The sequence below is a fragment of the Rattus norvegicus genome, chromosome 2 (assembly GCF_036323735.1).
Source record: "Rattus norvegicus strain BN/NHsdMcwi chromosome 2, GRCr8, whole genome shotgun sequence".
NCBI classification, from domain to species: domain Eukaryota; kingdom Metazoa; phylum Chordata; class Mammalia; order Rodentia; family Muridae; genus Rattus; species Rattus norvegicus.
In genome coordinates this window covers 46,260,129-46,276,490 of record NC_086020.1, presented here as the reverse complement: position 1 = coordinate 46,276,490, position 16,362 = coordinate 46,260,129, and the positions used below count along the sequence as shown (strand labels likewise).

At 38.6% G+C, this 16,362-nt stretch overlaps 1 protein-coding gene across 1 annotated transcript in view; it reads left to right on the top strand.

Annotated features, from left to right (window-relative positions):
- The window catches only part of Mtrex (Mtr4 exosome RNA helicase), a 60,300-nt gene that overhangs the window by 17,337 nt on the left and 26,601 nt on the right, over positions 1-16,362 (top strand). Inside the window, exons 8-16 of the mRNA NM_001034093.1 lie at positions 703-827; positions 1,821-1,919; positions 2,818-2,920; positions 4,345-4,476; positions 6,326-6,405; positions 6,852-6,962; positions 8,385-8,486; positions 9,993-10,118; positions 13,165-13,315. Of these exons, the coding sequence (NP_001029265.1) occupies positions 703-827; positions 1,821-1,919; positions 2,818-2,920; positions 4,345-4,476; positions 6,326-6,405; positions 6,852-6,962; positions 8,385-8,486; positions 9,993-10,118; positions 13,165-13,315 (1,029 nt within the window). The remainder of the gene's footprint in view (positions 1-702; positions 828-1,820; positions 1,920-2,817; positions 2,921-4,344; positions 4,477-6,325; positions 6,406-6,851; positions 6,963-8,384; positions 8,487-9,992; positions 10,119-13,164; positions 13,316-16,362) is intronic.

The window sequence follows — 16,362 nt, the reverse complement described above, 5'->3', positions numbered from 1 at the left end:
AAAAATTGCCATGGCACACGCACAGACACTCACACACAGTCTTACTCAGATCTTGTGATTAAAGCAAACTTAAATGTGATTAAAAGAAGTTAGACATAATATTGTGAAAGTTCTAAGAAATATTTGATTATTTATTAAAATAAATATTCAGATGCTAAGAGGAAAAAAATAACATGGAACAAAGAGACATTCCTTTTTGAAACTATATATTCAAAACTATGAAACTGTATTAAAAAAACCCAACGAAGTATTTTCAAATTTAGAGGTAGAGTTAATGTTTTTTAATTATGCCCATTTCTAATCCACTGTTCATCAGATCCATCTTTCATTTCCAGAAGTCTTTCTGTGCGGAACAGTAATAGCATAACTTGTAGATGTGGTGCTGTAGTGTCCTAGGTGGGCATCAGCAACCTCTGCTTCTCCAAGTGAAGTAGAAATACTGACAGCTGCCGTGGCACTGGGGTTCCTGTCTGTTAGTTGGAAGGCTACAGTGTGCAACTGCTTTTTCAGAGTCCATTCTACATGTGGTGGCTTACTGTTGTATCTACTCCATAGAGCAAGAACAGAAGGTGGTTTCAGTATGGGTCTCTGGCCAAAAGTGTTTGTGTAAAGTAGTTTGCAATTAGTAAGCTTACAAGAAAATAATTTTAGATACTATCACTTAGCTAACACTAAATTCCAAACTATATTTTTGTTTCTTAGAGCGTGGTGTAGTATGGGAAGAAACTATTATTTTGCTTCCAGACAATGTTCACTATGTCTTTCTTTCGGCTACTATTCCCAATGCTCGACAGTTTGCTGAGTGGATCTGCCACCTACATAAACAGGTACTCTTATACACTTTTTACGTCTTCATTATTTAAAACTGTTGCTGATTGGGCTTGCCATCTTCTTCTACATCTTCCTTATGCCCTTATGGATAAAAAAGGCAGTTTAATGTGACTCTACTTCTTAAATCAAGCAGCTTATCAAATTGAGTGGTCCAGCTAAAAACGTTCATTTCTGAGTTCAGCTCCAATCCAGCATAGCAAAGGCTCTAGGAGTCGGGCCTTGGCATCTAATTTTCTAAAAGTTGCCAAGTTAATCCCTATGACCACCAGGCTTGAGAGCAATGTACATTTACTCTGACAGCGAGTTCCAAGTACACAGTGGAGAGTTTTTCGAAGGAATACCAGAAAAACCTACTCATCTCTTGAGCATTTGATTTGCTAGCACTTATGAAAATATGCTCACACTTAGTATTCACTGTTTGTCCTTTGCATTTCTAGGATAACTTGGGTGTCAGTAAGACTGCATTCCACAGATGCGTATTCATGACTGTGAACAGGATATTGGTTTCTTTTTCTGCACTTGATTTACACTTACCCTCGTGAACTTACTTTTGTATGTGATGTGCAGTCTCCTCTGCTGCTTCTGTAAGATAAAAGCTCAGCGAGTCGCTGATGGAGCTGATTTCCGCCACTTTAAAATGCCCTGTGCCACAGGAGTTTTGCTTTGTCTTTGTATTTCAGGGATGCCTTGTATCTCCACATTAGCCCTCTGTAGCAAGAGGCAGTGTCTCTAAGTACAGTACTGGAGGATGAGTTAATGGGTAATTGAAGTTCAGATCATACTTGATTGGGGAACTAGTAAATTAAGAATCAGATCATGGTATGAATTAGTAGACCTATTTTTTTTCCCATTTTTCACTTGCCTAGGTTTTTAACTTGTTTGAAAGTGTTAAATTCTTGTTGAATTTTTAAGCCAATTTTATTTTCTCAAATTTTATTCTTGTTGAGTAGATCAAATATACAATTCTTTCTAATTCTTTCCTTTTACAGCCCTGTCATGTAATTTATACTGATTATCGACCTACTCCATTGCAACACTACATATTTCCAGCAGGGGGAGATGGCCTTCACCTTGTGGTTGATGAAAATGTAAGAAAATAATTCACATGTCTATGTAATGTCATCTTATATATGTTGCTTTTCCTTAATTTTGAACTGGAGAAAAATATTAACCACCCCCTACATATACACACACTCTCTCTCGTGCTCTCTCTTGTGTGCTTATTCCCCCCCCCCCCAATACTTGTACTCTTTAAGAATAATTATTTTAGAGTTTTTATTTCAGACATTGTATCTGATGCTGCTGTGATAGTGCTCTTGGCTCTTGAGAGGCTCAGATAGGTTACCTGTTTCCCGGAGTTTGAGGTCAACTTAGTGAGGTGATGATTTAAAAACAAATGTGACTCGAGACTGGTGCACATGACTTTACTTTCTGCCATTCTCAGTACGTGAAGCCTAGAGAACAAGGGCTCTGACGTGCCAGATAATTTATTATCTTTTTTTTGGGGGGGGGTGGCTGGGGACCGAACCCAGATAATTTATTATCTTGTTCCTTTAACAGATTTTGTTATCACAAATCACTTAAGTGGCCTTCGTTAATATTCTTGTTGCATTGATGTTTGTTCTTTGGTGCTGGAGAGATGGCTGGATAGTTAAGAGCACTGACTGCTCTTCCAGAGGTCCTGAGTTCAATTCCCAGCAACCACATAGTGGCTCACAGCCATCTGTAATGGAATCCATTGCTCTCTTGTGTGTCTGAGAACAGCAACAGTGTAGTCCTATACATAAATGAAAGTTTTGTTCTTTGGGAAAACTTTATGTTTAAGAAATGTTTGAGTCATGGTTAAGTATTCGTGAGTCACTGTGTGTGCTCCTGGAACTGAACCCAGGCCTTCTATAAGAGCATGCATACTTTTAGCCACTGAATCCTTTCTCTAGCCTTGATTAGCTATTTGCAAAGTTACATAGAAAAAAAATATGATTCCAGGGTGACTTCAGAGAAGATAATTTTAACACTGCAATGCAAGTACTTCGGGATGCAGGTGATTTGGCCAAAGGAGACCAGAAGGGACGGAAAGGAGGAACAAAAGGTAATTCAGAGCTTGACTTTTAGGAGTTTACCTTTTTGAATAGCTGAATTACTCATTTGTCTTTTATTTGATGTTTTTTGAGGAAGCTTTGTAAAGATATAAGTGACTGATATATGACATTTGGATGGATAAAGAACGATGTTTTTCTTACATGGCAGTAATGTGAGTGTAATGTGTAGTTTATAGTTTACCCACATGAAGGCGTAATGACTGGGTTCAGACAGGTTCATGAGTGCACACCCACTCAGCATTAGTGGCCATTCCTCATCCATTTTCCCCTTACGCCGCAGACTTAGCTCTGTCTTTTTAAATTAGTCTCTTTTTCTGCCTCTATGGATTTGACTTTTCTGGATGTCACATAAAAATAGAGCCATGTGGTGTTTTGTAGCTGACTCCTTTGAATGAATGACGTGAGATCCATACATTTATGCTATGTTCCGTATTTCACTCTGTGAGTGTATGCGATCAATAATACTGTGTCGTGAGCATATACAGCATTTGTGTGGATATGGAATTGTTTCTTTTTTTTTTTGAAGATTATATGTAATAGTGCCGTAAACATTTTGCTTGTACTACAAGTCTTTGTAGAAATATGTGTTTTCTTTTTTTCTGGGTATGTGCCAAGGAGAATTGATGAGTCATAAGGGAAATTCAAGCTTTTGATTACTGCTAAATTTTCCAAAGCAGCCACACCATTTGGCATTTTTCATGCTATTCCTCTGAGGAGTTTTTTTGACTACCATTTTTCTTCAGTTCTAGAATGGTGCTTAGTTTGTTTTCATTTGATTGTAATCTTCGTAAAAGTGAAGTAGTATTTCAGTGTTCTCCTCATTTGTGTCTCCCTGTGGCCACTGATGTTAAACCTCTTACTATATACTTTTGGAATCATTTTAATCCTTTGTCTACTTCAAAATTTTAAAAAAAGTTTGTTTTAAAATTTATCGTAAATATGTGTTTACCTGTGTGCATTTGTGCCTTTGGAGGCCAAAAAAGGGCTGTGGGTCCTTGGAACTGTAGTTAGTTTGTGAGCCTTTTCTGGTCCTCATGGTTAACAAGGGCTCTCAGCTGCTGAGCCATTTCTTCAGCGCCCATTGTCTTACTGTAAGCTGGATTGTCTTTGTTGAGTTTTAAAGGTTCTTACATTCCTGGTGTGCCTATATCAGATAGATAAAGATTTTTTCCATATTGTGGTAAACTGGGGTTGGTTTTTTACTTACTGCTCACGTCTGTTAAAAGCAGAGTTCTTCATGCTCGTGAAATCTAGTCAGTAATGCTTCTACTCTGAATGTCAGAGCCAACCATGCTTTGAAGGTCTCCATCTTGTTTTTTATTGTAGGAGTTTTTGAAATTTTATTTTACAGTTATATTTAGGTCTATTCTCCATTTTGAGTTAATTTAGGGTGTGATTTATTTACCCTTTTTAGGTCCATCAAATGTGTTCAAGATTGTGAAGATGATTATGGAAAGAAATTTTCAACCTGTGATTATCTTCAGTTTTAGTAAGAAGGATTGTGAAGCATACGCCCTTCAAATGACTAAACTAGACTTCAACACAGGTAGTGGCACTTTCCACGTGCTTTTAATGTCATATCTCATTACTTTAAAGTACATTTTTGGTAATATATCTGATGTACATTGGTAACATATGCAGTTTGCTTATAATCATAAGTGCATGTACTCAGCATCTTTGCAAAACCTTTTCAAGGTTTTCTCAGTCTCTTCGCCCTCCATCTCTCCTTGGGCCTGGTGTGTGATGGGCAAGCACTGTACCACTACAGCTAAATCCTTGGCCCGCTCCTATTTTATTGGAAGATATAAGTTCATATGTTAAAGCCAGAGAACACTACTGAGAACCATTACGGTCATATTCTCTTGTACTTCATACTGTAGTGTGAAGTTATTCTGCGCCTGTCTCTCATTCAATAAAGTAGGTCTCTTGGTTGGAATAATTTATGGAAAGTACTGTTCTTTATTCTTGTAGTAATCTAGACTCGTTTGCCTCAAGTATACTGAATTTCTCAAACATTCAGCAAGTGTATGTTCATTGTAAATGTATCTCACTTAAAGTTATACAGCTGGGGAGTAGCATGACCAAGCCCAGACTACCAGCTCAGTAGTTATTCATTTTTGCTTATTGTATGTGTAATCCAAATAGTAATAACTCTTGAGTAATCTAAAATTAATTGTAGTTGTCTCCAGGCGTGAGATGCAGGCCTGTAGCCCTAGCCCTTGGGAAGCTGAAGCAGTGGGACGGATGTGAGGCCAGCCTGGGCAGCATAGGAGACTTTGTCTCAACAAAACAAACAACTCAGTCACCCTAAATCTTTCCCATGGGTAAAAATGAGATGACAGGTAAACTGCCTTGCTTATAACTTTCAGTATTATAATTAGCAGTGGTGAGTATTCCTAAGCACTCAGGGTTATATATTGATTAATATATCAAGTATCTTGAGAATCTGTAATTTGGTTGACACAGTAAAGAAAGTCACTAACAATATGGGCCTTGCAGTTGTCACTCTACAGTTAGGTGCACTGCTTACTTAGAGTAAGCGTCCGTTACCTCAGAGCAGTACCAGGTCGGTAAGAACCTGCAGCTATTAGAATTGAGTGCTGCCTCAGTCACTCTGGTGTAATTGTATTGTAGCCCTGGCTGGCCTGGAACTCATGGCAGCACTCCTGTTTCAACCTCTTAATACTGTTACTGATTCTATTAACTTTCATAGATTAAGTAAGACTGCTAGATGTGTTTCAGGGACAGTAAATTGTGTTATGTGAGATTGCTTTAAAAAGACCAATTCTTTACTTTGACTTTTATGAGGAAACTCTGCTAGTTAAGGTCAAAGTCTATGATTGACTGGAGAGCCTTCTGAGCTCAGCACATAATGGAGGATTCACTTCAATGGCAGGGCATCCTCTTCTCTGATCTTGTCTGGGGAATTCAACCCCCACAACATACACGTGTACACACAACACAACGTGACACCTACCTGCACAATATCATGTAGCCTTAGTTAGATTTCAGCGTCAACTTCCTTTCTCCCATTAGGCTAGCACCTGGGATTCCTCAAGTGCTTCTCAGTGCTAATGAGGCATTTCAGTACCATTGGCTAAACCTACTCCCAGTCCCCCACATTATATAAGCCTTGAATTATATAAGCACAGGTAAAGTTGGTCTGCTTCCCTGCACTGGTCCCAGTGTTGTCATTCACGGTACAGACTCACACATGGCTGCTGAATGCCCTCTCCCTGTAGCCTCTGTGCCCTTTGCCCCCATGGACTGACAGTTTGGCTGATGGATTGGGGCAGAGATGGCTACAGCTTTTTATAGACTCGTTCTTTTGAATGAGTGGTTTAGTACCACTGACTCACTTTAATATTTATGGGCCATTGGATTTTTTCTCATAGATGAAGAAAAGAAGATGGTTGAAGAAGTTTTCAATAATGCAATTGACTGTTTGTCTGATGAAGATAAAAAGCTCCCTCAGGTGGGTTCCTACCAGTAAGTAAGGATTGTAGCAGGAAGCAGATAGTAACTCATACTCATTTTATTGTATTGTGGCAACATATGTTAGCCTATATACTCAAACAACACCTTCATATATTTTGCAAATCATTGAAAAAGTAAGATTTGCTGTTTGAAAGAGCATATGTAGCATAGTCTAGAAACTGCTTTTTATATTCCTGAGATAAACTTGGACACGGCGAAATAATAGTTATTTAAATATGGTTACCATGTTGAAATTAAAGCGAGGCCACATTGTGTTTCAATTTAATGTGTGAGAATATAGGTTGGATTTTGCAGAATAAGGAGAGGTTTTTAAGAATAATTTACTTAAATACAAATGTTTTCTTTTTTAGTTACTTTTTTTTTCAGGTTTAACATTTTAAATTCTTTTTTCCTTATAACATAAACGTTTTTCCAAAATTACAGGTTGAACATGTACTTCCACTTTTGAAACGGGGGATTGGTATTCACCATGGTGGTTTGCTTCCTATTTTAAAGGAAACTATAGAGATTCTCTTTTCTGAAGGATTGATAAAGGTATTGTCTTGTTTTTCTTATTTTTTTATGTCTCAAAGTTGTGTTGTCTGAATGGTGTGAAAGTTCTAGTGAGCATTGTGTATAGGCCAGTTTGTTGTGTGTTTGATTTTACAGTGCTGAAGGCTGAACCCAGGGTCTTGCTGTGTTTGACCCACCACCCGTTCCCTATCGACAGATTGCTGGAATGGGTGGTGGGTCAAACACCCATTCCATTTGTGTTGTGTGTTTTTTTCTGAGTCAGTGTCTTACTCTGAGCCCAGGCCTTTCTCCAACAGCAGTCTCTCTGCTTTGCTTGTTATATGGTAGGATTATGGGTGGAAGCCATCATCTCATGTCTGCTAGTTTATGATTTATTTTTCTCTTCCTAAAACTTAGTTCATATGTAATGCCTTAGGAAGGTTGCATGGAATGCTTTAGGTAATGAACTTGACCTTTCATATAATGCTGTATCAGTGTTATACCTTGGGGGGATAAATAGAAAAATTATTTAGTGTTTGTGTAAATGGCATCACCTGACTGTAGTATAGTCTTGTAGAATGTGCTGTTTTATTAGTAGACATGGAGTTGGCCTCAGCCTTGGGAAGACTATTTAAAAGAAAAGCTTTAATACTTTAATGAAGTGTTAGTTGGTATTTACACCCAGATCCTAGTAAGCCCTTGTTGATGTTCTTCTACAGATGATAAAGTTTGCTAAGCTTAATGATTATTGGACCATTTTCCAAAAGTATGAGGGCTTATTGTATGCTGTTGAACTCAAGAAAAGTAGTTGTAAATTAAGTAAAAGGTGAAAGTTCATCTTGCCTCATTATTTCCTAGAAATGTTCACTAGCATACATTCAAATATCATGTGACTTTGGCAAATGAAAACGTTATGTTCTTTTGCCATATGTATGGTCCATTTTCTAATAACTAGTATTCTTGTGAGTTGATGAAGTATTTACCTTTTCTATTGATGAATATTTAATACTTTATTGACATATAACTTTGTATGCTTAAACCGTTTTTGTTGATAAAGTCTTTAGAATCCATTAGTCACTGGGTCTGTGCCCTGGAATGTAATTGTGACGTGATCTTCAAAACTTGTTCATTATTAGTGAAAAGCCAGGAAAATGGACTGTGTATAGAAAGATACCCCATTGCCTCATCCTTGTTCACTAGTCCAGATGTGTTCTCTCCATTTGCTTGAACTGGAATGTATAAAAGACTAATTTCCCTGAATTAAAAAGTTTCATAGATATAAAGAAAAATATTACTTAATAGTTTCATCTATAAAATATTGTAATAAATTCAGATTTCATCTTATTTTTATAGAACCTCTTAAAGAACTAAGTTTAAAAATTAATACTGGTTTTATTTATACTTGAAAATTAAGTTTTTACCTTAAAATCCATTAATTATTTATATAATTGCTTATTTATTTAGGCCTTATTTGCCACAGAGACTTTTGCTATGGGAATTAACATGCCAGCTAGAACTGTTTTATTTACAAATGCCCGTAAATATGATGGGAAGGATTTTAGATGGGTAAGTAATTATTTGTATTTTAAAATAATAACTAATCTTTATTTTATCTCACATGACTTTGGCTCACATCATTGAGAATTTTAGCTCCAAATGTTTAAGAGCTTCAAATGTAAGTGGAATTTCCCTAATCTGAAAATCTAGTCTGTTACCAGTGAGCTCTAGGTCATACAGGGATACACAGGGAGGCCCTACCTCAAACACAAAAGTAATTACCAGGTTGACGTCTGTCTGTCTATCCTATGAAATACTGTAGGAAAGATACAGCATAAGAGCAGATGACAGGCCCGGTGGAGAGATGGTTCAGCAGTTACTAGTATGGCTGCTGTTTAACCCTCAGCACCCGTGTGGGCTAGCAGCTGTCTGTGACTCCAGTTCCAAAAGTCTGATACCCTCTCCTGACCTCTGTGGGCACTGTGTTATACACATGGGGCACAGACGTATGCTGAGGTAAATGCACAAACAAGTACCTAAGCCCTTTTTTTTTTTTTTCCATTTTAAAGAGCAGAAGTCCATGGAGAAGTCTTTTTGAGACGATAGTCCTTAAAGTAGGCGACAGAACAGTGGTGGAGGAGTGTTGTCAGGCAGGCAGGGGAGCATGGATAGGAATGAGAACAAAGCAACAGAAGCACTGTGTCGTGTGAGCACAGGCTGATCCCAAGATTCACTGTTTTGCTTTTTGGAAAAAAATAAATAGCTCTTTACCTAAACTTTTCTCAAAATTAATGATTTTTTTTTCAGCTTAGTGAAGTTTCCTACAATAATATCAAACCCCTAAAAAGTGCTTCATGACTATTCCTCAGTCAGAAGTTTAGAACAGAAAAACCAGCAGACATCTGCACTTCCTTCAGAGGAGGAGAAGTACACAGCACGTGGAGGAATGGTGGCGGGTGTTCGGCTAGCCTGGTGCTGCCGCATAAGATGCTTCTGCACCTGCCTCTGGTGGGCAACCCAGGGCGTAGAATGCCGTTATTGTGACCTCTCAGTTTTTTACCTTTGTAATACGAAAAGCCTGACTAACCGTTTCTCCACTAGACTGGTCTTATTGACAGTGAATCTGCTAGCCCCTAGAGAAACCTACCAAGACTTGTACTGTTCTCCAGCAAGGGCCAATTTCATGTTAATTTAATTTTGAAGATTAAGAAGCTATTGTGTAACTAAGAAGTTACAGCTGTTGGATTTGGTTTGTAGTTAACACTCTTAAGTTTTGATTTTTTTTTTCATAATATATAGCTAAGAGGTATTTTGTATGCCTATGAATTTAGCTAGTATTTCTTGGTAACTGGTAACTGGCTATTAAAAGTTGACAGTTATTGGTTTAATGCAGAGTTAAGTCAGGTGAGAACTAAACTTTGTTTCATAAGATTTTCACAAATTTTTCATCTTTGCTTCTCAAAAGTTCATGTTTTCAATAATTTCTTGAAATGTGTAAATTCTACAATAAGAGAAAATATCAGGATATATATTTTTAACCAGATTTTCTCCTAAACTTGAAAATGTCGCATTCAGATTTCCTCAGGTGAGTACATCCAGATGTCTGGTCGTGCAGGAAGGAGGGGGATGGATGACAGAGGGATTGTGATTCTTATGGTCGATGAAAAGATGAGCCCAACAATTGGAAAACAACTGCTTAAGGTAAGAGGCTGTTCTTTTATCAAGGAGTCTAGGAATACATGTCAGTCACTTGTAAAAGTTAGGTCCGATTTTTTTCTCTTAGCCCCATGCTCCCAGAAATAAGACTCAGAAAATATATTTACAGATACCTTGGCCACATAGCTAGGCTCTTCTCAGACTAGATCATAACTTAAAACAATCCATTTATTCTAATCTGTTCTACCACAGTAGCTGGTTACTTGCGCTCAGGAGCCAAGCATCTGTCTTGTCACATCTTGCCCAGAGAATGTTTTACCTTGTACTCTCCCAGATTCCTTTCTGCCGCCTGGGTGTCCCACTCCTATTTCCCGCCTAAGCTCTAGGCCATCAGATTTATTATTGACAGGTGCCACATCCATAGAGACACACAGATACTGTCTACAGTGATGACTTTAAGTTAGTTTTATTGGCTGGTCTACCTTTCAAGGTGAGTTGATAGTCTGTAGCTCTCTGGGCGTAGGGAGTTAGAAGAAGCTGATTATGTATATGGTTTCACCTGCAACCCCCGCAGATGTCATGGCTGCTTAGTCTCCAGAAAGGGCAGGGGGACAAACTTAGCGTCCAGATTTAGTACTCTGTACTTTCTATCTCTGTGGGCAACTCAGCCCTTACCGATGGGATGGGAGGGAGAGTGCGTGATGCCACTACTTTGGGTGATGACTGTCTGTGTCCTTGTAAGGGTAGACGGTCCAAAACATTAATTTATTAGTGACCTTTAGTTCACCCTCTCTAATTACAAGCATCCTAGTCATACCCTAAATTCTTCATCTTTATTGCAAAGGAGCCTTTCCCTGTGCCTTAATTTTTTTTTTTTAATTTATTTTTTTAAGCACCATTTGTGGGAGGGGAGTGAGTCACAACTCACTTCTTTCCTACCATGTGGATTCCAGGGTTGAAATTAGGTCTTCCGGTTTGGTGGCAAACATCTTTGCCCGGTGGCACTCATTCTACTAACTCTTGAGTTTTGAATAACCTGGGATTTTCATTTGTCTGATTTTTTTTTTTTTTTTTTTAAGTCAGAGTCTAATGAGGTCTAGTCACCTTCAAGCTTACTATGTAGCTCTTGGGCTGGCTTTGAACTTGTCCTGGCCCTCTTGTTTCCATCTCCGGAGACTAGATTACAACAGGTGTGTGTTGTCATAACTGGCCTTCAAAGAACTTCTTGGCTTCAGCAGCTTTTTATCTAGTTTATGAGAAGAAAATACAAAATTTGTTTTAAAGTATATGATTAATTTTAGTATTTGTATGTAGAGGAATTACTTGTCATCTCTTATTGGTAAACAAAGTCATGAATCATAATGGAATTATATTTAGGAATAGTTAGGTCTGAAGAACCATTTCATGAGAATGATAGCACTCATGACAGAAATACTAATGTAAGTAAGTGCACTGAGGAAACCATCTGCAGTAGTTGACTTAAACAAAGGAATGAAGCAGAAGTAACTCCTAAATTGGAACTTAGTCCCTTTCCTTGCTATGGGACCTGTCAAGTGAGTCTTAAAGCACACTCTTGTCCATGAATCTGGGCTTTCTAAGTTCACCTGCTTGGGGCCTTATTTTTAAATGAAATAGATAAAGTCAGAGTTTAGAAACATCATCATTGTCCTCGCAGCGGATAGCTCTGTTTTCCTTTTCAGTCTTTAGGAACATCTTCATTTAAAACTTGAGTAAAAGTTCTACTCTCATCACAAATATGTCTGCATACATTTATAATTCTGAAGTCCCAGTAGTTGGCCCCCGAGAGGTCTAACAGCGTTTACTCAGTTCGTCCTGCCGTTTAGAGCTGTGTGGCCTGCACTCACCTGTGTGTCAGTGTGCACCTTCTCAGGATCTGACCTTTCACTCACTTTCATGTGATGTGAAAATCCTGGCAGCCTTCGTGAGGAAAGATGGGTTAGAAGCAATCCTTTTAAGTTAGGCATGGACTACAAGTAGAGACAGTGACTAAGAAAGGAGAAAGTGCAGCCTGTGGATGGAAATGGGTTAAGGAACTGAGGAAACAATTTAAAAACTTGTGATGACTCTTGTATGACTGTGCAACGACTTTCACACTTGCAAAGTATTTTTATCCAGAAAAAATTATTCTGAAGAGTCACTGTTACAGGGTGTGAGCTTAGATATTGGGACAATATTTTGGATGAAAGCCAAATTGGTGCAAGCTAATAGTTTTCTACAGTAAAAAAAAAAAAAAAATCTACAACAAGATTTATTATATTTAATGACAAATATTTTTAGTGTCTAGTCATTAACCTGTCTCTTCTTTGGTGACAGCCACACTTTGGTGGAAAGTAATTACCAAAGTATAGAGACAGGTTTGTAATGGGGGAGCTATATTAGCAGCTTGATGACACACAGTTCCAGTGTATTGTTTTCATCCAGATCTCACTCTGAAATATTAGTAATTTGGTCACTGCAGGCTAGGCTATGCTGCACTCACTAGCCTAACCTTAGCAACTAAGGTTTCTCTCTGGCCTGCTCGCTTTGTTCTCCTCACAAGTTGTTAGGACAGACCCTGCTCAGCATCCTTCAGAGAGCAGCCAGCTGGTACATTGGCCGTCGCTGTTCCAGGAAGGCGCATAGAGCCCTCTCTATCAGCAGTCAAATGCTTGGTCAGAACGTGACATCTCATTCTCTCATACACTTGTTCCCACCCACTTGGAGACCAAAAAAGCAATCCCTCCTTGTGCTTGGAAGGAAAGAGAGTTAAGCATAGTTTGTAGTCTTTGAACCACTATATCCCTATTGGTTTTTGTTTTGTTTTTGGAAGACAGGGTCTCTCTGTGTAGTCTTGGCTGTCTTGGAACTCTCTTTGTAGACCAGGCTGACCTTGAACTCAGAGAGCTTCCTGCCTCTGCCTCCCCAGTGCTGTGGTTAAAGGCATGCACCACCACTGTCTGGGATTTTATTCCCTTTATACTTTTAGAGATATTAACCATTTTGTCACTTTGCTTCAAAGAAAAGAATTTGTATAAAGTCTTGTGTGAGTTTATTTTAGAGATGTGCAAAGTTGTCATGCTTTTTCTTTTAGGGCTCAGCTGATCCTCTGAATAGTGCTTTCCATCTAACGTACAACATGGTTTTGAACTTACTAAGAGTAGAAGAAATTAATCCCGAGTACATGCTTGAAAAATCCTTCTACCAGTTTCAGCATTATAGAGCAATTCCAGGAGTTGTAGAAAGTAAGTACAAAATTTCCTTTCTTTAACGAGACTTAGCAACAGAGTAACTGTCTTGTTTGGTGGTTTGAGCACTGTTTTTTGTTTGTTTGTTTTTGTTTTTTGTCTGATAAAGCAAATCTTGGCCATTAAGTTAAAGAATGTAGAATTGTCATCTAGAACATTTATAGACTGGAACATTCAAAATAAGTATAGACAGTTCTGACAAAATAGTTTTTTTCTAGTTGGTTCAACCATTGTATAATTTGTTATTTTAAAAAAAAATACATATTTTATATCCTGGAATAATCATGTGACAAAAAGTTCAGTATAAAATGTGATTTGTAAAATGATGTCTCACAAGAGTGCTGTGACAGGCTAGGAAGATGGCACAGTAAGTAAAGTGCCTGCCGAGCACGTGCGGGCCTTAATTCACTTCCTGGATCCATATTCTGTTTGTTTTAAATCTGTGTGGTCTCATGTTAGTAGGATGCATGGTCACAGCCTTGGTACTGATGGAATGACAGACAGCTGATCCCTGATGTTCCTGCCTAACAAGTCTAACTAATTGGTGACCTCCATTCACTAAGAATCCATGTCTTAAAATGTGAAGTGGAGAGCTGGAGAGCCGGCTCAGTGGTTAAGCACTGCCTGCTCTTCCTTCCAGAGTCCTGAGTTCAGTTCCCAGCAACCACATGGTGGCTTACAACCATCTGTCATGGGATCCGATGCCATCCTCTGGTGTGTCTGAAGACAGCTACAGTGTGCTCATAGAAATAAAGTAAATAAATAAACACATCTTTAGAAAATAAAGTGGAAAGGGATAGAGGAAGACACATCTGCCTCTGACTTTGAAACACATGCACACAAAGACTGCTCTAACCTTGTGAATCATTAAAAAAAATAACAGTGCTCTAATCTGGGTTTGAATTGAGCAATTTCAAAATATCTGATTCTTAATACACAGACAGCTGTACAGACACAGCCACTGTTTTACAGCGTTCGCCTCTGTTTTCTTAGTGTCTGCGTGTATAAACCACTTGATGGCTTCTGTTGGTCTAGTACCCTCCTGCAGATTTAACTTTGTGGGTGTGATGTAAGTGTGTGGGTGCGTGCATGTGGGAGCTGGAACTCCACACTGAGTGTCTTCCTCCGGGGTGTGCACCCTTCTTGTTTTTGGTGTTGTGTATGTTTGTATATATGTGCATATGTGGAGTCCAGGGGTGGGGCATCCGGTTTCCTCCTCCTAGCACTCTGCCTCAGTCCCTTGAGATGGCCTTTCACTGAACCTGGATCATATTTTTTGCTATGCTGGGGGCCACCATGCCCTGGTGACCTTCTGTTTCTCTCACGTATCAATGGTTATTGGCATGAGCAGCCATCCCTAGGTTTTTATGTGGACGCTAGAGATCATTCTGCTTGTAGAACACACGTCTGGTTCATGGAACATTCTCTTTAGCCCGCCACTAGTGTTCATTACTTTATTTTGGGAATAGGCCACACATGCCCTGGTATACATCTACAAGTCAGAACAACTTTCAGGAGTCAATTTTCACCCCCGTTATGTGGGTCCACCATGTGGGGAATTGAAGTTGGGTGCATCAGAATTAGTAGCACATATCTTTATCTGCTGAGTCATCTTTCTGTCCCTACCTTATTTTTTAAATAAGATTTGTCTGTTTAAGCTAACCTGGCTGACCAACAAGCCCCCAGGATCCACCCTGTAACACTGGAGTTACAGAAGTGCCTGCCATGGGTACCCAAGATTTAAGCTGAGGTCCCCAAGCTTGCATAACAAGCACTTAGCCACTGACCTAACTCTGTAACTCCTGTAAACTGTCAGTTGTTTTGTTTTTCTGATAATCTACTTCTATTATGTGTGCCATGACAGATAGTATTCTTCTTAGTGAATTAAATTCAGTTTCTGTGAGTAGTGAAATGGTTCATTAAAAGGTGACAGGGATACAGAAGATCAGCAGTCGTACGGAATAACTCGTCTGTGCAAGTGTTAAGATAATAAACCGATAATGCAGTTGCAGCATTCTTCTTGGTTACTGTGTTACACTCTCAGTTGGGAATATCTATATGTTGTTTCAGTTAGTCTCTAGGAAAGATTTATGGGTTATGTATACTGACGTTTTATCTTTTCTTTAATTCTCAAAATTAGGAAGCATTACAGGTTAAATAGGAGTTCAGTATTAATCCGAAGTGGGGCAAAACCGGTCAGTGTTGGAGCAGGAGTAAAATTCCTGCATTTGGGAGGCAGATGCAGATGGATCTCTGAGTTCAGGCCAGCCTTGTGTACAGAGTTCTAGGACAGCTAGGGCTACATAGAGAAACCCTGTCTTGAAAAACAAAAAATGAACAAAAGAAAGAGAGAGAGAGAGAAAGAAAAGGAGGGAAAGGAAAAGACAAGTCCACAATGAAGTCATATTAGGAAACTCAAGACAGCATAGCTAGCACAGGCACAGATCTCTTCACATTTGCCATTGATGTCTTAGCAATAATACAGAAAATAGGAACAAATACCTGTGTGAATGAATTAGATTTCAACAAAAGTAAAAACTTGATTTTGAAACTATGGAGTAGGTAGAAATAGGATAAATATTTGCAAACACTCTAGTAAAAAAATGTAGATCTGTAATGTGTAATCAACTCTTAGGACTCAACAAAAGACAGTTCAGTTTAAAATGGGCAAATGGGCTGGGGGTGGGGCTTAGTGGGCAGATACTTTTCTAGCATGTGCAAGATCCTGGGGTCACTTCCCAGTTCTGCAAAATTTGTAAATAAGTAAACTAAGAACAAGCCATATACACATGGCCAAAGTACATCAATAGGATGTTGAGTGTCATTGCTAAGAGGTGCAATTCAAAACTGTTTTACACAGCCACTGGATTAGTATTTTTTAACAAAAGGTAAACAACCAAAGGGTATGTTACTATAGAAAAATCATTTAAAAGTTTTTTAGGAAAATTACCTTATGACCCAGCAGCTCCACTCATGGCTGAGTTAAAATATGTTCAGACAAAGGCTTTTCATGACTATTTGTAGTAGCACTGTGGACAAATAGC